Source organism: Tympanuchus pallidicinctus, unplaced genomic scaffold, assembly GCF_026119805.1.
Source record: "Tympanuchus pallidicinctus isolate F22 unplaced genomic scaffold, pur_lepc_1.0 scaffold1, whole genome shotgun sequence".
NCBI classification, from domain to species: Eukaryota; Metazoa; Chordata; class Aves; order Galliformes; family Phasianidae; genus Tympanuchus; species Tympanuchus pallidicinctus.
In genome coordinates, this window is record NW_026294618.1 from 12079368 (window position 1) to 12102207 (window position 22840).

Here is a 22840-nt window from a genome sequence, read left to right on the forward strand (position 1 = left end):
CATGTTATGAAAAGTTGTAGAGCTGAGAATGAGATTCACTGGATAATTTAATTTCTGTTAACAGTTTATCTCCTCATTTGTTCTTTCCTGATGATAAGTGACCAGAATACACGTGTATGGAGATCTGTTTTCTCTAAAAATGGGTGAAAAGATGTAATTAAGGTTAACCGATTTATTATGTTCTTGTCTCCATGATAATAATTTAATACTGAACTGTTTCAGTGGTTTGGGAGAAGAGTATTTTACTAATTTAGGTGTGAGGCTAGGTTTTTTCTTGGAGCATCAAGCAACAGTTCTGATAAGTACTGCTAAATCTCAGAGAGGAAGGAGAATTGTGCAATTAATAGAAGATGGGGAAAAATGAGCGTGGCAGAAAATCCTTAAATATTTATTTTATTCCTTAACCTGTTACTTTCATTCTTGTGGTGTGTTGGTTTTCTTTTTTTTTGTTGTTGTTCATTGCAACTAGAAATATGTGAAAACAGTAACTTCAGTGATTCTTTTTAGTGACTCTTATGAGGTATATCATAGTTGGTAAAGAAACTGAGATTTCTGTTCCACAGTGTGAAGTAGTCTGACTTAACTGATTTCTTTTTATTATTATTTTTATTTTTATTTTTAATTTCTATGTGAAAAAGTGTAATTATAAAATGAATTTGTGCTCCATATGCTTCACCTGCTTCTCTTTTCTGTTGCTTGCCGGTTAAGGATGCCTCTATCCATTTCTCTATAAGAGGCAGAATGAGCTCTGTTTCACCTCACATAAATTCACTATCTGCGAAGTAGTTTTTCCTTTGGTTTCATTTTTTATTTATCTTCCTGTTTATATAACAATCTTTGTGTATTTCACTTCTCTGCTATTCCTCTTTTTTTTTTTTTTATTTTAATTTATCCCCTGTCATTGTCTGACTATTATTTCTGTGTTTAGGCTTTTCATCTACCCTCAGTACAGTGACATCTGTAGTCCTTAACTGTGCTGAGTGGCTGTGACAAATATGTAACTTGTGGCTTATTCTCCTGTCGTTTTCCATAGGATAATTTCCCATAGGGAAAAAAAGAAATGGCATGTGGAGCAGTTTTTAAGTTGTAGCGTGCCAACCAATATGTTTGCATATATATCATATACACATTTTTGCATTAATGAAGGCAAGGTCAAAGGGAGAGTGCTTTGAACTTAGAACTGAACACATAGAAATTTATATTGATCTTATGGGTGTTCATTCTGTGGGCTTGACCTGGCCCCTAGATAGTTCAATCGCTTGTTTATATAAGATTGATTTTAATTATAGATGCACTTACATTAAGTCAAAGAAGCAGAACTCCCATCCTTATTTCTTATGCTACATTTTTTTGGTAGGATTCTCAGGGGAGGATATTGAAAGTAAAGACTTATTTCAAACTCACTAAATATTGTTTAAGAAGGCTAAATTGTGGAGAGAGAGCAGCAGATCTAATGAGCTATCAGAACAAGTGTTCATGCATCTTAGCCTGTTTGCTAATGTAATTCCATGTTTGTGTTTCTCAAGAACTCAAGGGTGCTTGCCATCTGATCACAGTGATGTCCAAGCTCATAGATTTCCTTAGCTATGGACTTACCTATGAGCACCCCTTTCACACCTTGTCACCAAGTGATCCTGCCAATTCTGTAGCTGATTTTGAACTACTTCTTAGAACTTGTTGCTATCAGCTTAGCCAATATTAAGATAGTTTCAGTTTCTTTTCTTAGCCCTTTTTGTTTCCTCCTTGTCCTGTCGCGCTTTGTTAGTTTGCTTAATGACATATTAACAAGAATATGTTTAAAAAATAAAAAGTGAAAAAAAATAATCTCACAGTTCACTGAACTCTGTGGCTTAAAACTTAACTCTAAGGCTTAAAACTTAAGTTCTCCTGAACTAGCAGTTCCTTTTGTACATCTCCTGGTCATAGCAGCAGTTAGTGACACTGCAGAGTGTGACAGTTATGTGCATTTGATTGACATATGTCTGTTATAGAGAAGCCCTTGTTTTGTATAGCCTCATATTTCTTTATCTAAACTCACAACACTACAAAGAATCATCATGCTTAGATAGGAACAAATAATATGTAGGCCCCTCAAAAATTAGTTTTAATAATAGCTTTTTTCCCCTGGTCTTATTTCATCAGGATGAATTGCACTTAATAAGAGAGTATTGCATTATTTTTATTTTGTGAGAGTTATACAGGCTGTGAGCCTAAATCCTGCTTCTTTCAGAAGCGAAAATGTTTTTCTTGTGCCAGCTATTTAGAAATACTCTGTTAGAAAAGATGATCTTCAAACTTTGCATTTTGGCAGATGTTTGAGGTCCAGCTTGCCTGTGTTCCTCTGGAGACTTACGTATGGATTTTCACGCAGAAAAGTTAGTTGGGTTAACTGCTATTTTGTTTCTTGCAAATGATTTTGTTTCTCTCTGGGAAAGAGTATAAAGGTGACCAATAGCATTTTGAGAAAGTCTTTGAATAGTTGGTTGGCTTTGCATTCTATATTACTTTCTTCTTCAGGTGATGGTATAGTTTTTCCAGTTTGCTTTAAAAACAGCTTTTTCAAAATGTATTTGATTTTTAAAGAGTCTCTTCAGAATGACAAACATTTGAACACAGCTAAAAAGGTGTTTGAGTGAACTAAAGGAGTCAGCATTTCCTACTTCAGATATGATAGTACTTCATTATTTGCAAGTTAATGTAAAGCTGTGAACAATTTTAATTTTTGCAAGCAGCCCCACTGAAATTTTCTATGATTTTTTTTTTAGAACACAGAATAATTAAGCAAAATTGTATTCATAGGTGTTATCTGTGTAAGTAACTTTACTGGAGTTACAAACAAACTTGAATTCTTGAGCAAGAAATTAGCTTTTCTGTCTCTGGTTTTTTTTTTTTTTTCATCATGCTTCAGAGTTGAGGATAAATTTTGGTTTGGCTGGGATATCTTTAGCCTAAGAAGCATTACAGGAAAATAACCACAGTAAAAGAAGATGGTTGCTGAGAAGTTAATTGTGGAAAAATGAGTGCTTTGCTCTGCCATGTAGCTCATGCAATATGTATTTTTCAAGCTTTAAATTAGTAAGGTGGAAATATTTGCATGTACACAATCAAGAAACTACAAATTAAAAGAATACCGTGCTGTATGTAAGAAACTAAAACAGTATCATGTTGTACTCAAGTTTTACCCTAAAAATGTATTGTTATCCCATGGTCTGTATATTGCTAAAGTTGCTGCCATATACAATAAGAGTTAAGGCATGTTCAAAAAGAACATCCATAATGTATTTTATTCTGAAACTAAACACAGTGATTTTTTTTTTTTCTTTTAGAGAAAAGGGAGATGGACAAGAGATTGGAATAATTGACAAAATTGAGATGTTATTTAGTGAGAATAATGCTGCCTGCAAATGGGAAATTGATTATGCAATGTGAATTTAGTATGCACTTCACTCAAAACTATATAGTAATTTTCCATTTTTATAGATGTTCTATCATTTGACATTTTCACCTTGCATTTATCATGTGTTAGTTCCACTAGAGCAGTGTTCAGATGAAATGACAAGATGAGATTTTTTTACTTGAGTCTGACTTGTCAATATCCTACCCAATAAGATAGAGTTTGCAAGAGAATATGAGAGAAAAGAAACTATCAAAACATTTTCTCTTGGGACAGATTATTCCTCTCTCTTGCTGGAAGAGCTGATTGAAAACAAAGTAAAAAATGCACTTAAAACAGCACTAGAGCAATTTGTTCAACTCCTCAGACACAAGTGATTTAACATAACTGTGGAGGCAACTGCCTTGACAACTTTAAACATTATTTTTATATTTTATTACCAACCACAGCCTCTTGATTCTATTTTTTTTTTTTTTCTTCCATCTGCAGCTGTACTGGCTTTTGTATAAGAAACCGTTGATTTAACTTAGGGATTGTTTGAACTTGAAAACTAATCTGTTGTCATTGCTTTGCCTGCTGCTGGCTCTTATAAGATGTTGTGATATTTCTGTAGTCTCATTTCATCTGCTAGGATATTATCATAAAGTGCATTTAGTGGAAATTGAAGGCAGTAATTACAGTGATGTGGAGGTATTTATATTATATTGTCTACCAGTTCTGCAGTTATCTTGGTTGTCTGAGTTCTCTTTGACATATATAGCTGTTTTGACCTTTGAGAGAGTGTATACATGAAATAAAGTTTGTAACTGCATTTTCTTTCTGTTGTTTTTCTCTGATAATTCTAACCTGTGGTTGTGCTACCTTTGAAGATAGAGTTAGAAATAACTTGGAGAATGTTGTTTCTTTTAATGGGTTTTGTGTACTGCTTAGTCTAACTATAATACCATTTTCAGTGTAGCTTCTAAAAAAAGAAATAAAAACTGCAGATTATGTGCTAGCAACATATTTTTCATAATTTAAAGGTAATAACTTCATTCTATCTGTTGAATCTCTTCTCAGGGAGTTCCTTGCAGAAGAGTTTCTTGGGGTTCCACTTCCCTCACATCTTTGCTCATACCAGCTTCTTGGAGAACCTTTAGTTATTGTAAGATCCAGATAGTTTACCTACATAGTATGACGAAGCAGCAGCAGAGCGTGCTGCCTGCCTCCTTGTTTCAAGTGTTTTAGTTTTCAAACCTGACAGTTCAGCATTGCTTAATGAAAACACAAAACATTCCTTCTATTTATGTAAACCAGCAAAAACAAAACAAGCAAATAGCTTCTTTTTTAGAGTCTAGTTTTAAAAACAGCGGTTTTCCAGATGCAGTTTTCTAGATTTTATTTCTATTCATAACGTGACAAACCATGTTTGCATGAAATTTAAGGTTAACAGGTTTCAAAATCAGTATACTTAAATATAACTGAGATGTTAGAGTACATTACAAAACTGTTTGATGGATCATTTCAGACTGTAACCCTTGTTTTAATATTGTCTACATTTATACATAGACTTACTGGTGTCTTTGACAACTTGAGGATTAATTGCTCTTGTCTATTTCATTTTATTTAATTTGTACAACTTTATTCTCACACATCTTGTGGGTTATAAAAGGTGTTCAAATACTCAGCTATGATCTGAAAAACAGGCCACCCCAAATTAAAAGCAAAGTTGAGGGAACTGGGCTTGTCTAGCTTGGAGAAGAGAAGGCTCTGGGGAGACCTCATTGCAGCCTTCCAGTACTTGAAGGGAGCGTTTAAACAGGAGGGGGAACAGCTGTTTATTAGGGTGGATAGTGATAGGACAAGGGGGAATGGTTTTAAACTGACACGGGAGGTTTAGTTTGGATATTAGGAGGAAATTTTTTACATAGAGGGTGGTGATGCACTGGAACAAATTGCCCAAGGAGGTTGTGGATGCTCTATTTCTGGAGGCATTCAAGGCCAGGCTGGATGTGGCTCTGGGCAGCCTGGTCTGCTGGTTGGTGACCCTGCCTGTGGCAGAGGGTTGAAACTAGATGATCATTGAGGTCCTTTTCAACCCAGGCTGTTCTATGATTCTAGGAAATTAATAATATGATGCTGTAGTTAAGATTACGTATTCTTGATTCACAGGGTGGCAGGCTTCATTGAGGACAAATTGATTTAATTTATGAAAAGACATCCTATGAAGAGATGTGTTTTACTTCCTGAGTAAGCAGGCAAATATAAACTATTTCTTTCCAGTACGCTTTTTTTTTTTTTCCCTTGAGCTTCACTGCTTAGGAAAAGATGTGACTATGTCCTTTTTTTTTTTCCTTTATATTTGTTTGCATAAGATTTATAGCATGTTCAGATGCAGTGCAGCATGTTCACTGCAGATTGGCGACAACCAGAGGTAGGGTGGTGGTCAGAGAGCATCTTCATGTATAGCAGTAATTTTGCACCTTCCCATCTGGTGTCTCTTGTTTTGCTCATGCACATCATCTCCTAGTTTTGCTTATGTATTCCTCTGTAGCATGATATTTTTCTTCGGATATTGTAAAATGTTTTGAAACAAGTCTAGTACTACAAGGATTCAGCACAACTGACACATTCTGTCTTTCCTTTTGTAGTCCCATGGCTCACTGTGGCTGCAGCTTTTGATGATTACCTTTTGATCATTGCATTAATCCAGAAAGGTCCAGGACAGTTATGTATTTGTGGTGATTATGAGCAGATTAACCTAGGTGATCTCTACATCTTTTTTCATCAGTGTTCCTGTCATTTCTGTATTACAATCTGAGGATCATTTACATTAAAAACAAAACCAAAAGAATAATACTTCTTTTTAAAGCAGTTTGAAAGATTGCTGCTTTTAAAATAAACAGACTAAGTATAATGATCTAATTATACTAATGATGCAGTTATGCTAAAACTGTCTTTCTATTATCATTTCACAATTTCCACACATTCACATTCTTTTTCTAATGTGTGTGGCTGAATAAAGTATTGTAAAGGGAAAGAAAAGGCAAAAAAAAAAACAACCCAAACCAAAACCACAGGGTAGTTGAAGATTTTAGGGATCACGGTGAAGAAATTACAAGATCAAAACATCTCATCCTTTTTTAAAAAAAGAACACAATGTTTATTTTGCAGCACCACGATGGCATGCAGGTGTGACAAGAACTTCTGTGTTTTCTATAGTTTGAATGTATATAAATAAACAGTGATTAGATTTTGTACTTTTGTTTCTTAGTTTGAGGAGTGTGTTGCACTGTTTTGCCTTGCACACATAAATATGTAAGGCAGTACATATGGAGTCAGAATTGTTATTTGTTTTTTTAAAAGTGCTCTTTGATTCAGTGTTTTTATTTTTGTTGCAACTTGATGTTGAAATGATTTGAAAGAGGATTAGAAAAGTAGTGAAAAGACAGTTCACTGATTAAAAAAAAAAAAAGCAGTCTTGACAAGCTTATTACCTCTTTGTAGGTACTATTTGGTGAAAGTATTAGCATGAACATAATTAAGTTGATTAAATAATCTTAAGGTGTTCCCTTTGAAGCATAAGTAGATGAAGTGGAAGATAGCATAAAGATGCTTTCAGTAAAGCGTAACAAATGGAGAATGAATCTTGGCATCAGTGATAGGCATCAGATGAGAGAATAGCAACTTGGTCAGAATATTACGTTTGGAAGTCAAGTGATACAATTTGCTTTTAAAAAAGGAATTCCAAATTTAAAGTCTGGGAGTGGCCAGTATGATGAAGGTGGACCAAAAGTAAACTTGTTTGAATTTGTCTTAGTGTAATTTTTATGTCACTGTCGTGAATACTCAAGTTAAATTCTGTGTCACTGTGAAAAAACTTCACAGTGCATGAAACTTAATTAAAAAATTATCTTCTTAAGAAGCAATTTTTGAAGGAATTGTTCTGTTGTACTTGTTTGAAAATATTTTTTCAAGATTGTCTTTATGTTCTTCATGAATAATGCATTATGTTGTGCACTGGAAGAAAGCTGCTGACACTGAGTTCTGCCTTTTGTAATGGAGAGAGTGGAAACAAAGCTAAATGAAACCAAACTTTCCTGCAGAAGTTGTCAGAGATGCCTGCCTTTCTTAGCAGATTGTGCAGAGGATTTGGGCAATTGTATTAAACAGGTTTTTCTTATTACTCTGATTTTGCCTGTCTCCAATGCTCTATTTTGTAGCTTACCAAATAAAATCAGATACCAGGGTATATAATAAGCAGTGTATTGGTTTCCAACCAATATAGTTGTATTGTAGAGGCTTTTCTCTGCTTGCCTATCTTTTTTCTGAAGGGTTATTATTTTGTTACCAGTCTCCTAAGCAACCTTGAAAGAGCTATTGATGTTGTTTATAAAATCAATGAGTTTGCAATGTTTAGTGGATTCAGAAAAATATCATCTGAGGAGAAAAAGGATGCCCTGTAGCATTTAATATGACTTGGTGAGCAGCCTGTCAGCTAAGACTTGAAAAGGAAAAAAGTATATACATAAAGTCAATTTAAAATGACAAGGAATCCACACGAGTTCAGGGCATGCCTCAAGGTTCAAATGTTTCGTGCGTCCTGCTGTGGGCCCTATGCTCATAAGTTTAATAACAGAGTCATTCTATAATAACAAATGCAGAGCGTATTTGTCCCGTACATTCATAATTTTTAAGATCACAGCAGTGAAATCATTTGTTTTTTTCTTTTGGAAAATGTCACAACTACAGTTTGCATTCTGAAGTGTTGCTTGGTGGCTGATGGCTGTGAAGCATCATGGTTCATTATGAGGTCTGGGGACACCGTAGTGTGTGGAGTACAGGAGTGGTGTGTTGCAGCTCTGTTTATAATGAACTACAATAAGCTGAGCTGCCGGCAGCCTTGTGGAAGAGAGAACGAGTTGAGGGTTCTGAGTGATGTGTTAAACACAGCTTTGTGTTAGGTGAGAGTGCCTAGATGTAGCCACTGCTCAGAGGTTGAGGTAATCAGAAACTGTGTGTTATTTTTTTTTTTGTTTAGAACATGTATTCTGTGTTTGGTTCGTGTTCTGATTTGCTGTGTTGGCTCTGGATTTCTAAGGCAGAGAACTGAGTTTTACTTGTGATATTCTGTTATTCTGTAAACAAAGGCAGTCCTAACGATGATCAAAACTTAATTACTTGAAGCTTTTACTTTTTAATGTACAAAGTAAATGAAATAAAGTAATATATCTTGTCTGTAATTTGCAGATCCTGCAGCACTTGTTCTTTGACAGTAGTTTAAATGTTGCTTATTCCTTTTACTAGTTCTGCAAAATAAAGGATAAGAAAATCAGTGAAAAAGAAAACAAACTATTTAGTATAGTTTCCTTTTTTATTTTTGAAGTCGCATCTGTTACTATGGGTAAACTTATTTGTGGTGTTTTTAATGGAGAGATTGCAAAGTTTTCTTGTCTTCTTGAAGTGTTTTCTAACTCAGTTGCCTAGCTTAACATTAGTAAAAGTGAAGGTTTTAAAAAAACAAATTCAGCGACATATCTATTAGTCTTAGTTTATTTAGATAAGTTTATGTGTAAGATACGGCAAAAGAAATTTTGGAACTCATAGTAAATCTCCCTTACGTAACGCTTGAAATTTTGTTCTTGAAATTTAATAAAAATGGAAGAATATTTTGAACATTGGAATTGATTAAAAATGATAGATTTTTTTTAAAGAAATGTACAGATGTTTATTTGTTTGTTTAAGATTTGTTTTCATTTATTTTCACAGGCTGATCCAGAAGAACTGATTAAGATGGTAACACAGCATGTTACTCAGTATGCCTGTGCAGACTGGCCTGAAGAAATTGCAACTTTGATAAATCAGTTACACTACTACAATGAACGACTACTGGATTTTACTCAGGCCCAGATTCTGCAGGGACTTGGCAAAGGAGTAGATGTGCAGAGGTTTACAGCAGATGGACAATACAAGAGGGAAACAATACTAGGATTGGCAGAGTAAGTAAAGTCTATTAAGTTTTTATTATTTGTTTTCAAATTGAGTTACTTTAAACCTCGAAGCAGGAAAGCAAATTAAAAATGATGCTGACCTTTAGATGGATGATAAGTTACCAGTTCTTTTAGATGTTTACACTGTAACATGGCTACAACTGGGGTCTGAAAAAACTACTCCACTTAAATGAAACTTTATTCAAACAATTGGATCTGTAAATTTTAATGATAGAACTCTAACTTCATTTTTAGCAATGAATAGACAAAAAGAAAATCAAGGATGTATGAAATCAGGACATCAGTAGAAGTCTGTTCTCTTACTTTGATCTTCTCTGAACCTTTCTTTGAAATCTATTAGGATATGCTTAAGATTCAGTTTATGATGCACTGTAGCAAAAGAAATTAGAAAACCTCCAAACTTCAGCTTCTTATTGAGTTTAAGTTGTAATTAATTAAATTCATTTAACATTATAAATAAAATTTATCATATTTTTACCAATTTGGTAGTTTTCATATTCATTTGGGATTACTGAAACTTTCCCTGTTCATGTTTTTCTGACTTTCTAGAATGCTTTTGTCTCATCTTTGTTATCCATAATTGGGAAAAAAAAGAAAGCTGTAGAATAGTAATTTCTCTTTGTTTTAGAAATGCCTTCTATTATCCTCTGCGTGCAACTTCTTCAAGCTGTGAGTGTTATAACTTTCATAGAAACATAGAATAGCTTTGGATGGAAGGGACCCTAAAGATCATTTAGTTCCAACCACCCTGCTGTGGGAGGGTTGTCAATCACTGAATTTATTGAAATCTGTATGTTTTGAAGGCAATTTCAGTTGAATGGCTGCTGGAGTGGCATAGGGTTAGTAAAAATGAGACTTAGTAGCATGTAGTTGAGTGGTACTTCATTAGGCAGTTGCAAAGATATAATTAATTACTTTTTCAACTTGCAGCTTGCTTGCTTTAATCTTCTCTGTTGACTCCTAATCTGCATTTTGAGATGAAAACATTGTGCAAATTTAATAAAGCATTTTTTTTCTTGCTTATTTTTTGAATTATCATTAAGTGGCTCATGTTTTGAATCCTTTATGAAATGCTGTTTGCAGAAACAACACCTGGAAGAAATGATACCTTATTTACAAAAAAGATTTACACTAGAACAAACAATTTGTTAAAACTACTTAAATATTATCTTAAGTGTTAAATATTACTTCAGTATTATCTTCCATGATTTGACATATTCTCATTAGAACATCTTACGCATTATTTATTAAGCATCTAAAGATCTAGGTGCCTCATGGACTTAATCAAGGTTAGTTTTTAACCAGTTTACAGTTGGGGGGGAAGGAGGGAGAGGAGCAGAATATAGCGAGAATACATTAGAGGAAGAATAAGAGAAACTAGAGCAAGACTGAATGGAAATTCTGGAGTAATAACTTGAAGTCCTCAGTAGTTTTAGGCCAACCACGGTGTATGACCTTTCTAAATTATTTTTCACTTGAGGCCCAGCTTTTTCGTTGTGGATTTTTATTATTATTTTTTTTTCCCAATCCATCACTGCTTCTACTTATGCTTAAATGCTTTAATCAGAAGTTGATTTTAATGCTGGAGTGTTCTGGATTAGGCAGCTTGTGTACTTATGACATGATCAGAATTTCCACCCATTTTCATTGGCCTTATTCTTGGCCAATTCTCTGAATGATTTTGGTGAGTATAAAACAGGTCCCATTCCAGAAGGCAGAACCAGAAGGTCCTGTCCTCTTACAGTCTGCTACAGCTTTTAACAATAACATTAGTTTCTGAACCATTGCGTATAGTTTTGATGTACTTCTCTGTTACCAGTCTAAACATAGCTTTTTCTCCCTCATGCTTTGCTGCTGCAGAACTTAAATAGCAGTAACCTTCCATTTTATTTTTCCGCTTCAAATATGAGATGAAAATAAAGGCTCTTGGCTTAAATCTTCATTTCACTTCTCCAGTTTAGATGATAATGTTGTTTTTGCTTTTTAGATCTGAGGGCAGGGGACTGGAAATGTCAGTCTCGTTTCATTATGATTGAATTCAGTACTGGTTGTAATGCTTTCTGTAGCTGACTGATGCATACAGCAGTTGTGCATGCACCCATGCACATGTATATAGTACAACAGAGATTTAACAGATCAGCATGGTGGTGGGAAAGTACTCTGAGCTTCCAAATACCTATTTCTGGGAGCTTGAAGATGATCATAAAAAATCCCAGCTGAGTAGTAATGCGCAGGCTTATTTTCAGATGCTTTGTGTGTGCTGTGCATTGCTCTCACACAGAGAGAACAGCTAAGAATCATCCACAACAGCTTCTCCTTTCTGTTTTTGCACCACTCCTGGTGCAGAATTGTGTGAGAAAGTAAATCATAATAGTACCCTTCAGTGGGAATTTCTCTGGCAATTTTCAAGCTTGCAGTGGTGGGCATTTAGTGCTGGGAATGAAGCTCAACTGTGGTTGAAAATCAGAGAGAATATGTCATTGCTGTAAGAGCAGAAGAGACAGGAGAGTTGTTTTGAGTTTTCTTTTGCTGTAGTTGAGTTCTTAAAGGTATTTCAGTAAATATTTATATTAAACACATTTTTTTCCTTTTGATGTTTTTTTTCCTTATCCATTATTTAGTGTAACTAACCTGCCTGATATTTTCCAAGGATTGTCATGATGTGTGAAGGGTATTGTTTAATTTGTTTCTCTTTTTTTTGGTGGTTGTTGTTGTGGTTGGTTGGTTGGTTTTTGTTTTATCTTTGGCATTGTATTAGTTCCTGGCATTTTTCTTCAGCAGTATTTGCAGCAATTGTCACTACAGAATGTAATGCTACCTTAAATTAAGCGTGTAAAAATCAGAACTAAGATGTATGAATGTGTTGTTAGATCATTAAGGGTGCAGAGAAGATCATGCCTTGTTTAGCGTAGTTCAAATTATGCTATAGATCTGCATTTCTCAATGATGAAACAAAAACAGGATGGACATGAGGTATAATTTTTTTTCTCTTGCTTTCCTTTTGTTGCTATAAATGGTCTGCAGTGATGGTACAGAAAATGTGTCAAGAATTGGTCCCTCATAGGATTTAACGAATCTATGTAGGTGTAAAAGCCACTCAAGTTTATGGAGTAAATTGTTTTTTAACGTGAATCTGCAGAAAAGTGGTGCTAATATCAATTTGCAGAATAGTTTACTGACAGTTGCCATTAAATTTTGTATTAGATTGGTGTTTTTTTTCCTCCTTTCGTCCTCCATGGTTTCTTAAACAAGAATCTAAAATGACATGGTCAGCAGTGTTCATAATTAAATAATAGATCTGTCATATAAGTGTAAGCATTACTTTTCTTGGAATTGTCTTGTAGTTGAAAAAAATAGCATTTGCCATAATTGCTTTGTTTTGTTTCTGTACCAACATAAGATCAAGAACCATGTATATTTGTTTGAATGATAATAGCTTCAGTGGACTAGTAAAAATTCATATGAAGTTAACTTCAGGCTTTCATCTCTTAAGAGATTGTTCTATTAAAGGAAAGTGCAGTCAAAATCAAAAACTATTGTTGGTGTTTTTAGGACACTTAGAGTGTAACTGGACATCTTCACACTTCAAGTCTGCAAATACTAGAAATGCTTCTGGTTGTGAACTTGTACATACCTGCATACCAGTTGTGCTAAAACACTTAATGTGTTGCGACTAAATCAAGTAAGAGCTGTGATATAGAATCACAGAATGGCCAGAGATGGAAGGGACCTCAAGGATTGTGAATCTCCAACCCTCCTGCCACATGCAGGGCCACCAACTTCCCCATTTAATACTAGACCATAGAATACATTTGTTCACTTTTTATTTTGTAATCAAAATGAAAGCAAAACTGAATTCTTTTTGCTACAGCAAAAAGGTTAAGCAGAAACCCAACTGCCACTGAGAACCAAGGTGTGTATGGAGCAGTGCTTGCCTTCAAAACACTTCTGTCTCTGATGTATTTTAATTTTTCCCCAAATAGAACAACATATAAAATAAATGCAAGAAAGCATGCTTTGTGTAATGTTATTTAGCTATTATTAGAACTAACTTACTGGTTTTTGAGAAAAAAGGTTAACAAAAATCGTTACTCCTGTGATGTACATAATGATTTATTGTCATGTCTCTAGGAGCTTAGTGTAACTTTCCCTTGTTCTATTTTATATCTTTTTTCTGTAAGAACGCTTGAAGAAAATGTGTACAAGATTGCTGTTTCTTTGGCTCAGCGATACAGTGTTCCACTTTGGGAAGTTTATATGATACATCTGGAGTTTTTATTCACCGACAGTGGGTAAGTTTTCTTCCCTGCATGTTCACATAGAAGCCTGTTACACAGAAGTATGTCCTAACCCAGGAAAATGGCAGTATTTGGGGGGCAAACATAGGTTTGTTTTCATATTTCTTGCATTGTGACAAGTTATGGATTTCTGTTTGGCTTTTCCATATGATGCTTTTATAACCTGCCATAAAAACGTGTTATAAATGAGACCTTGAGCATTTTATTGTTCTTTTAAGTATCAAGTCTGTGATAGCAAAGTATCTTATGTTTTTACAGTTCCTCGGAAAATGATTCTTTAAAACATCATGCCTCAGAACATTCCTTTTACAGAATCACAGAACTGATTGGGCTTGGGTTGGAAGGGACCTTAAGTATAATCTATTCCAATCCCCCTGCTGTGGGCAGAGTTGCCAGTTTGCTAGATCAGGCTTGCCTTGCCTTGAAAGTCTCCAGTATTGAGATGTCCACAGCTTCTCCAGGCATCCTGTTCTAGTGCCTCACCACTCTGAGAGAAACATTCCCTTCTAACATCTAGTCTAAATCTCTCCTTTTAGTTTAAAGCCATATCCCCTTGTCCTATCACTATCAGACCATACAAAAATTGATCTCCCTCATAACTATAAGCTCCTTCTGTATTTGTTGAACTCTCCTAAATCACAATCAAAATAAATTTTGGCTTCTCAGTCATGTTCTTCATCTATCTGAGTTCCTCTTTTCCCCCTTCTTTTTAGTAGAAATAATTTTCTACATTTTCTTGGCCATTTTTCTAGACTACAAGGCTGCAGCCAGCCATGCCTGGCATTGATATCAGTGAGATGCTTCTCTTTCATTCTACATTTAGTTCATGTCTTTTTTTTTTTTTTTTTTTTTTTTTCAGACTTTGGTATCTTGTCAATCATACAAGTTCTTTAGCATATTCAAAGAGAAATAAACCTGTTCAGTGAAAGACCAAGTTAGTTGCTGAAATAGTGCATTTGGATGACAGTGATGTAGAGCCCCCTGTGCAATATAGCAGCTGTTATCTGTTGTTCTGACAGACATAATGAAATTAGTTGGTTTCAAATTTTAACTTGACAGTAGCACTAGCTTGCAGTATTATTTCAATCTCAGCATTAACTATTAATTAAAAGGCATTAGAATGTTTTATAGAATATAAAAACAAAACCAAAAAAGCCAACAAAAAATAAAGCCTGATAGATTTTGGTACAAGCTGTGAGAAGTTGAAATACCATTGAGGGATTTTCTTTGCTTCCTCTAGAAAACAGAGACGTTGTATTGTCAGAATTTGATGCTGCTTCATGATTTAGTATTTTAAACTAAATGGAGCATCGGGGTGTAAATTTGGCAACATTGGAGTGAATGCGAAAGAACCAGCTGATTTATCTGGGACTAAAGGACCAAAGGTGTTTTCACCAGTTTTCCGACACTTTTTGTTCTGTCTGTTAGTATTCATGGAATTCTGAAATCACTGAAGTACAAAGTAACAACTATTTCCCTAATGAAATTCAGAATCTTGCAAATTGATACATAATAGCATAATACACTGCTGAGTATGTTTTGTTGTATCATAATCTTGTTTTAAAGTTGATTGACAGCATACGGCCATTAGAGTATATTTTAGCCTTAGGATTATGGCATTAATAATGTATGACTCATTATACATTCATTCTGAAATGAAGTCTATTCTAAGACATAATCTCTTTAACCAAATATGCAGTGTTGCTATAAGCCAGCCTTTATAGACAAACTCAAATGAAGGATCTAAATCGTTTGTATTAACTATTTCTTTGATTAGTTGATGACAAATGAACATGTTTTTCAGTTGTGCTTTGAATTTGAAAAACTATATATAATTCAATGAAAACTAATACTGGTGTCTTTTAGAAGGATCTGGTCGAACTTGATTTCCAAACTCTTAAAATACCTTCTGTGATTTTGTCAGCTGGAAATTTTTTGTCTTCATGAATTCTATTCCAGAATCTTTCAGAATGGTGTAATGAACCCTTCTTCTCCCTCTCCCAAAAAATAACACAAAAGAAATAAAACCATACAACAACACTCTGCCAATTAAAGCTTAATATTCATTCAGCCAATAGTTTGATCTTTGGTATGGAAAGAAAAACTTACGTAGATCACTCTCCTGAAATAAATCTGTTCCGAGTGTCTGTTATTACATATGAATAGCACTTCATTTACATTAATATTGTCCATTTTTCCCTTAATGTGGTAGAACTATAACATTTAAACAGTAAGAATTTAGAGATTTAAATTGATGCTTACAAGCTTTGTAGCCTAATTGTGAGCTAAGTTCTAGGCAAAGAAAAAAAAAAAATTCTCCCTTAGAAATCAGATACTCATTTTAAACTGAGAGAGGTTGCTTATGTAGTATTTACTGTATGAAACACATGTTTAGGAGTGAAGCTTAGACATGTTCTCCTTGATTGTCGAACAGAAACGTGTGTCATATATGGCATATATACTGAGGAAAAAAAATTGTCAGAATTCTAATGTAATCAATTCCAAGGTACTGATGCTAAAATGTGGTTAAAAGATATTCAATCTCATATTGAAACATACTGCCTAATACGGTCTGTGGCTGGATGCAGGAGAGAGTCAAGGTGATAGTCATCAATAAGTGACTTCTTTCCTCAGATTCCAGTTACCTATCTGATAATAGATGTATAAATTCAAGATGAGACTTCATTGATATACATCCATTTTTGTCCTAGTTGAGGAGAAAATGTGAGACTGGCTGAGGTCAACCTGAGATTTTCTGGCATTTTCATAACTTTCCATGGACGACAGTTTGAAAGTCACAGCAATAAAACTGTCAAATTAAATATTCTAAGCATGAGTGACAGTGTCAAATAGGGCAGGAACCAATTTTCAATGATAATCTCTCTCAAAGCATGCACGAATTCTCATTTTCTGCACAAAATACAAGGTACTAGGTTAGGAGAACTGATCGAGCTTCAGATTCGCTAGCATCTTTCAGCTACAGGTGCCATGTGGTTTATCTGTCATTTTTAAGGGCTTCCTATATGCATCCGTTGAATGTACGTCTACTTTAACATTTAGGTATAATTAGGGATTTGCAATGCTTTTTTTGAATTCCATTTCAGTATGCATCTCCCATAATCTACATGTTCAAGTAAGCAGATAACATGATCAGGAAATTGAAGATCTCCTTTACTTTTATTTATGAAGAATTGAAACTATCAAAACCTTTAAGAATAAGTATTTACACTTCCAAAATCTCTTGAAAAGTTGAACTTTACTGACTTCATTGTGTAAACAAGTAAGTGTTCTGTCTTCGTGAGTGTTCAGCTGAAGACTCATTCATGACATGTCCAAACCTTTAAAGCAGAATTCTATCTAAATGCAGGTTGTCCACACTGGAAATAGAAGAAAGAGCACAAAGTCTTGGTCTTTTTGAGACTTTGAAAACAAGTCCCGAAACCTTATACGAACACATGGTGAAATACGTTTACCCAAGTATTGAAGGTAGAGATCACCAGCGGTTGCTTTATTATTTCACACTCCTGGAAAATTGTGGTTGTTCAGAAGTTGTGAAGCATACTGTGAAGCCTGAAACTCACATCAGACTCCTGAAAAAGTTCAAAGCAGTTGCACCAGGTATGAGAGCTACTGCCTATTTTTTGTTTGTTTTTCTAGCTATACTTACTGTTCTGTTATGCTGACATGAATATGCTTATTGAATTTACACTTGCCAGGCAATTTCTTGTTAATGAGCATATCAAATGCATGTAAGTAATTTATTAGGTAGATGGCATGCCTTATAGGAGCCTATTATAAGATTCTTTTCTTTGTATTACAAGAAATTTTGATCATCGTAGCAAGCAAAAAAAAAAAAAAAATTAAAAATATTGAATCAGTGATGCATGTCAAAATTATTAGCAATAATTTATAGTGAATTTTCAAAGTAGAAATACAGACATCCTGGAGCATAAGCCTGAAAGTTTCGTGTGAACCATCTTAAGCAATTTTGAGAATATTATCTTCAAAAGTCTATGTTATATAGTTTGTCAAAAACTTTAAGCAGTTTTGTAAAGAGGGTAATTTTATTTTGTGCTTTTGCTTTGATGTTACCTTCTGCTTTTGCAAAAAAAACCACCAACTTTATTTATCCCCTTATGTTATTTCTTCCCTTTTTCCTCTCTAGTCTGTATGCATGATTGTAAATGAAAGAGGAGTGAGAGTTTTTCTAGTTTTACACAGAAATGTGAAGATGTAGTTTTGAATAACTTCTATTTTGTTTGCCTTTTTCTTTTTGTCAATAGGTCTTAATTACAAAAAGCTAATGGATGAAAATGAAAACCCTTTGGAAACATTGGAGCCCATACTTACAAGTCAAAATATTTTATCTATTTCCAAACTGGCTCCCAAAATCCCTAAAAAAGATGGCAGTATGCTGTCACCAAGCTCTCTTTATGCTGTCTGGTTACAAAACCTTTTTTGGAATGGTGATCACCATCTCATTAAAAAAACACCAGAAACCATGGATGAATTGCTACATGCATACGATGTGTGTTCAAAGTACTTTGATAGACTTGATCCAGATGATATCATCACTTTCATTGATGAAATTACCTTTTCTTCAAAAGCTGTCACAAAGGTAAGTGGATCTATTTGAAGAATTTCAAACTTCAGGTGGAGCTCAGTTAATATTCTGTGAGGGAGAAATTCATAGCAAGATTTGGTATTTTTAATTTTACAGTTCTTAAGGATCATTTCGTGAGCATATACATGTACACTTTTTTCTTTTTACTTCTGTCAGTATACAAAGAAAAATAATTGTTTGGATAGAGGAGCTAGCTCTGAGGATAAGAGAGATTTTCATGGAACATTAAAGTCCCAGTATTCTGTTTCAGAAGAGCACAAGATATTCTTCTCATGTGTTTATTTTACTTGTGCTAATCCTAAAATTCATTGTGCTGCAAGCTTCTATTTACTACTAGTCTTTTGCATACTGAATAAGATGCTCTACAGAGAAGTGTTCTGGGCCATTGCATATGGTTTCCAGGCGCTGTAATAATTTAAATGATAAACTGTGTCGTAATTTCCATCTGGCTGAAAGCCTAGCACTGAAAGAATGTATTCTCATGTCTGTAGCATAAGCTATCAGATCTGCCTTTTACTTTTGCCCAGTGAAACTTAGTTATAAAGCTATTTCTAACACAAAATTTTACCTATGCTTTGTCATATATCTTTACTATGAAGCACAAAAGAGTGATAACGGATTGCTTAGGTACAGGAGGGACGTGGAGCTCTTAGAGTGGGTCCAGAGGAGGGCCACGAAGATGATCAGGGGCTGGAGCAGCTCTCCTATGAAGAAGGGTTGAGGGAACTGGGATTGTTTAGCTTGGGAAAGAGAAGGCTCCAGGGAGACATCATTGTGGCCTTCCAGTACTTGAAGGGAGCATAAAAATAGGAGGGGGAACGTAAACCCTGTTTACGAGGGTGGACAGTGATAGGACAAGGGGGAATGGTTTTAAACTGAGACAGGGGAGGTTTAGGTTAGGTATTAGGAAGAAGTTTTCCACACAGAGGGTGATGACACACTGGAAGAGGTTGCCCAAGGAGGTTGTGGATGCCCCATCCCTGGAGGCATTCAAGGCCAGGCTGGATGTGGCTCTGGGCAGCCTGGTCTGGTGGTTGGTGACCCTGCACGTAGCAGGGGGTTGAAACTAAATGATCATTGTGGTCCTTTTCAACCAAGGCCGTTCTGTGATTCTGTAATTTCCTTAAGAGCTTGAGATACTGTCTTCACTAACTTAATCTGAAATGGAAAGATGGTGGAGATTTTTTTTAAATCTTTTCTATTCTGCGTCATGCTCATTTTACAGAGCTGTTTATTCACGTTTTCCCATGAGGTGTCATTTTTTTTTTTTTTCTCTCTCTGCATATTGTTTTCATGTTCCTGCTGTACTAGAATACAAATGCTGCAAGTGGTGTAACTTAAAAGAGTGCCAGAAAAGTGAAAACTTTTTGTTATTCATTGAATCGTGTCTCTGGTGACAACGACACAGCCCGAGAGAACAACATGGAGCTGCATCAGGCAAGGGGCAGGTGGATGTTAGGGAAGGGCTCTACATCAGAGTGTGCTTGGACCCTGGAGCAGACTGCCTAGGCAGTGGTTATGGCATGATGCTGCAGCAGTTCAAAAAATGTTTGAATAGTGCTCTTGGTGTGGAGTCAGGAGTTGGACATAATGATTCTTGTGGGTCTCTTCCAACCAGGTTTATTTCATGATTGGAAGAGAGTTTCATGCCTATTGGGAGATATTTGCAGTCATGACCCTGCACTGAGGTGGCTAGGGGATGACTGTATTCAAGTGAGAAGGAAATGTTGTCTTCATGTGTGACTGCTGCTAGTTATTACTTTAAACTCTTATCTGTTATTTTGCTTTGAGCATTTCAGAAGCTATTTCTCATTTATGAATGATGTAGGGAGTAACATTCCCTGTGAACGTATTTTGAAATGTTATGTTTGTTTCTGTTTAGGATTCTAATATGGTTTCTGTACTCTCTTAAGATGAATAGGTGTAAAGAAAAGGAATTGCTGATAGTTCTTTGAAGGTTATTGTGGTTGCTCTGTAAGCAGAACTTAGCAAAAAGCTTTTGGGCTGAAGCCCAAAAGTCATAAAACGAACTTGAGAATTGTTTGAAGCAGTTGATCAGATCAGCTGATCTAGCATCTACTGTGCACTGGGTTTGAGAATAAAACAGCTATTTAATCAGCTTGCAACTATTCTTGTCTTAGAATCCCGACACTAATTTTCAAGTGGAAAGTGTACAATGAAAAATTATTGTAACAGTTCCTGAGATGGTATTTATCAGGTATCTTTTTCCTATAACTTTTATGTATGAAGTATTTTTCAGTTTAATGCTGTACCTTTTACTTAGAATTTTAGTTCTGTATTTATACAGAATACTATTTATTTAGAAATATTTACGACAGAATAGATAAATAAATATATAAAAATAAATATATATAAATAAATATTTAGAAATATTTACTACGGAATACTATTTATTTAGTTCTGTATTTATTTAGTTCTGTATCTAATATTTCTGTACATTTTTGTATTTCATAGAGATATTGATATTTAACATAGGTAAAGGTCTGCAAAAAACTTGATGCTTACACATGAAATAATCAAGGAACAATCAAGAAATTCTGAAGTGATAAGTTATGGAAGGAAGGTCAAGTAGGTAGGATAGGACAGTTACTATGGTGTGATAAGGCTGCGTGGAAGGCTGTGCAAGTTGAACTTCCAGGGTATCACTGGAATTTTAACTGAGTGGGAATTTAGGAAGCTTATACCAGAATATCACTCACTGTTTTATTAGCAGAAGTAAGGAGAGGCAGGTAACAGGCCAGCAAAGCAATTGGAAGCCTCTTCTACTTTTGTGTCACTTGATAGGACAGAATGTGGAAACAGTGCTTAATTTTAAAAGGGGAATTAAAGCATAGGGATTTAGTGCTGACTAAAGTGCAACTTGTAATTGTTAGTGAGAAAGACAGGAACTTGCTGGGGTTTTGACAGTGGGTCCCCTTCCTCACCTTTACCTTCTACTTGCTCTTCTATAGAAATTTTTAAAAATGTATGTTTTAATAAGAGACATTTGTGGGTAATGTCACAATAATTACAGCATGGAGTATGGGCTGGGAAAGAAGAGCAGCCATAGGTCTGATTTATTACAGAACTTTTCTTATGATCAGATGTAGAAGTCGTTTGCATTTTTCATATGTGAAGATGCCATAGCAACTACTTTCATGGTTGCTTCTTTTATGCTACTAATAAATAGGCATCTGAAAGGTAGAAGGATAGCTTCTCAGATTAGTTGGGCCAGCGGTAAATGAGTTTAAAGGGAGATGAATGTGCAGTGTTCAGCTGGCAAAGAAATTGAGAGGAAAATCTCAATTGAAAAAATGAATGGGCTTTTTATACTTGCCAATAGCCTTTTACATAACTATGTTAGTTGTCCTTTCACATCTAGTAATTTGAAGTATGGTGAGGTTTTAGGTGACTGTGTGCTCATGTAAGAGCTCAGATGTGCTCTTCCGTATTTTTGCAGTCAACAGAAATTAGATACTGCCTGGAAGATGAGATTCAGTTCCCCGGTCTTAAAGATTCAAACTAAGGAGTGACTGGGTGGTGGAAACTTGTATCACAGTGGGAATCTGGTAAATCATTAAGCCCAAAGTAATGCTGTTAATGCACTGGATATTCTGTACAAGATGGATTAGACAACTTCCCAAACATTTTTTTTGCTTGATTTTTTTTTAATGCCAGCATGTCTATAGGATACTGTGCATGTTTTCCAGAGGGAGATTGAGTGACTTATGAAGCTATAATAATACTTGATTGTTCCAGTGGGTAGTTATTCTGTGTTTATTTTTTTAAATGCTTCTTTTGCTAGACTGTTTAATTTTGAAATTCCAGCTTATAGACTTCTTTTTCTGCTGTACTGAAGAGATAATCGTCAAGGTTTTGTTTCCACACATTCTGCAGGGGCCTCTTCAACTTGTCTTTGATACACTGAGTTTGGGGACTTTTCTGATCTTTTTGTTTTTTTTCCTAAATCTTTCATTATTTTTACAACTCTTCTGTGGGTGTGGTATATCAGCATATGCCTGCAGTTGGACAAAGCACAGATGGATGGTGAATGAAGCAAGTCAAGTTTTTAACTCTTAGTCAGTTTCACACATTGAAGGACTGAAGCATTGATCCTTCCATCAACATAAGCTACATTTGGAAGATATTGTGGTGATGACTGGCATTAAATGGAGTCCACAAGTCGTGAATGATGTTCCCCAAGGAACAGAAATGGAGCCTGTCCTGTTCAATGTCTATTGATGACTTGGATGAGGGTGTTGAGTGTGTTTGCGGATAATGCCATGCTGGGAGGAAGTGTAAGTTTGCTTGGGGGTAGGAGTGCCCTTCAGAGGGATCTGAACAGCCTTAATTGCTGGGCTGAGGCCAGTGGGATTAAGTTCAACAAGACCAACTTCTGGGTCCTGCGTTTTGGCCACAATAACTCTTCAGGCAGAGTAACTGGAAGACTGTGTGGGAAAAAATGGACCTGGGGGTGCTGGTCAACACTCGACTAAATGTGAGCCAGCAGAATGCCCAGGTGGCCAAGAGGGCC

The 22840-nt window shown here is 35.3% G+C and overlaps 1 protein-coding gene across 3 annotated transcripts in view; it reads left to right on the top strand.

Annotated features, from left to right (window-relative positions):
- NBAS (NBAS subunit of NRZ tethering complex) overlaps nucleotides 1-22840 on the top strand; it is a 156941-nt gene that overhangs the window by 75500 nt on the left and 58601 nt on the right. For all 3 annotated transcript variants that reach the window (XM_052703407.1, XM_052703229.1, XM_052703322.1), the window contains 4 exons: nucleotides 9143-9372; nucleotides 13566-13676; nucleotides 17050-17300; nucleotides 17966-18300. In XM_052703407.1, coding sequence (XP_052559367.1) covers nucleotides 9143-9372; nucleotides 13566-13676; nucleotides 17050-17300; nucleotides 17966-18300 — 927 coding nt within the window. The remainder of the gene's footprint in view (nucleotides 1-9142; nucleotides 9373-13565; nucleotides 13677-17049; nucleotides 17301-17965; nucleotides 18301-22840) is intronic.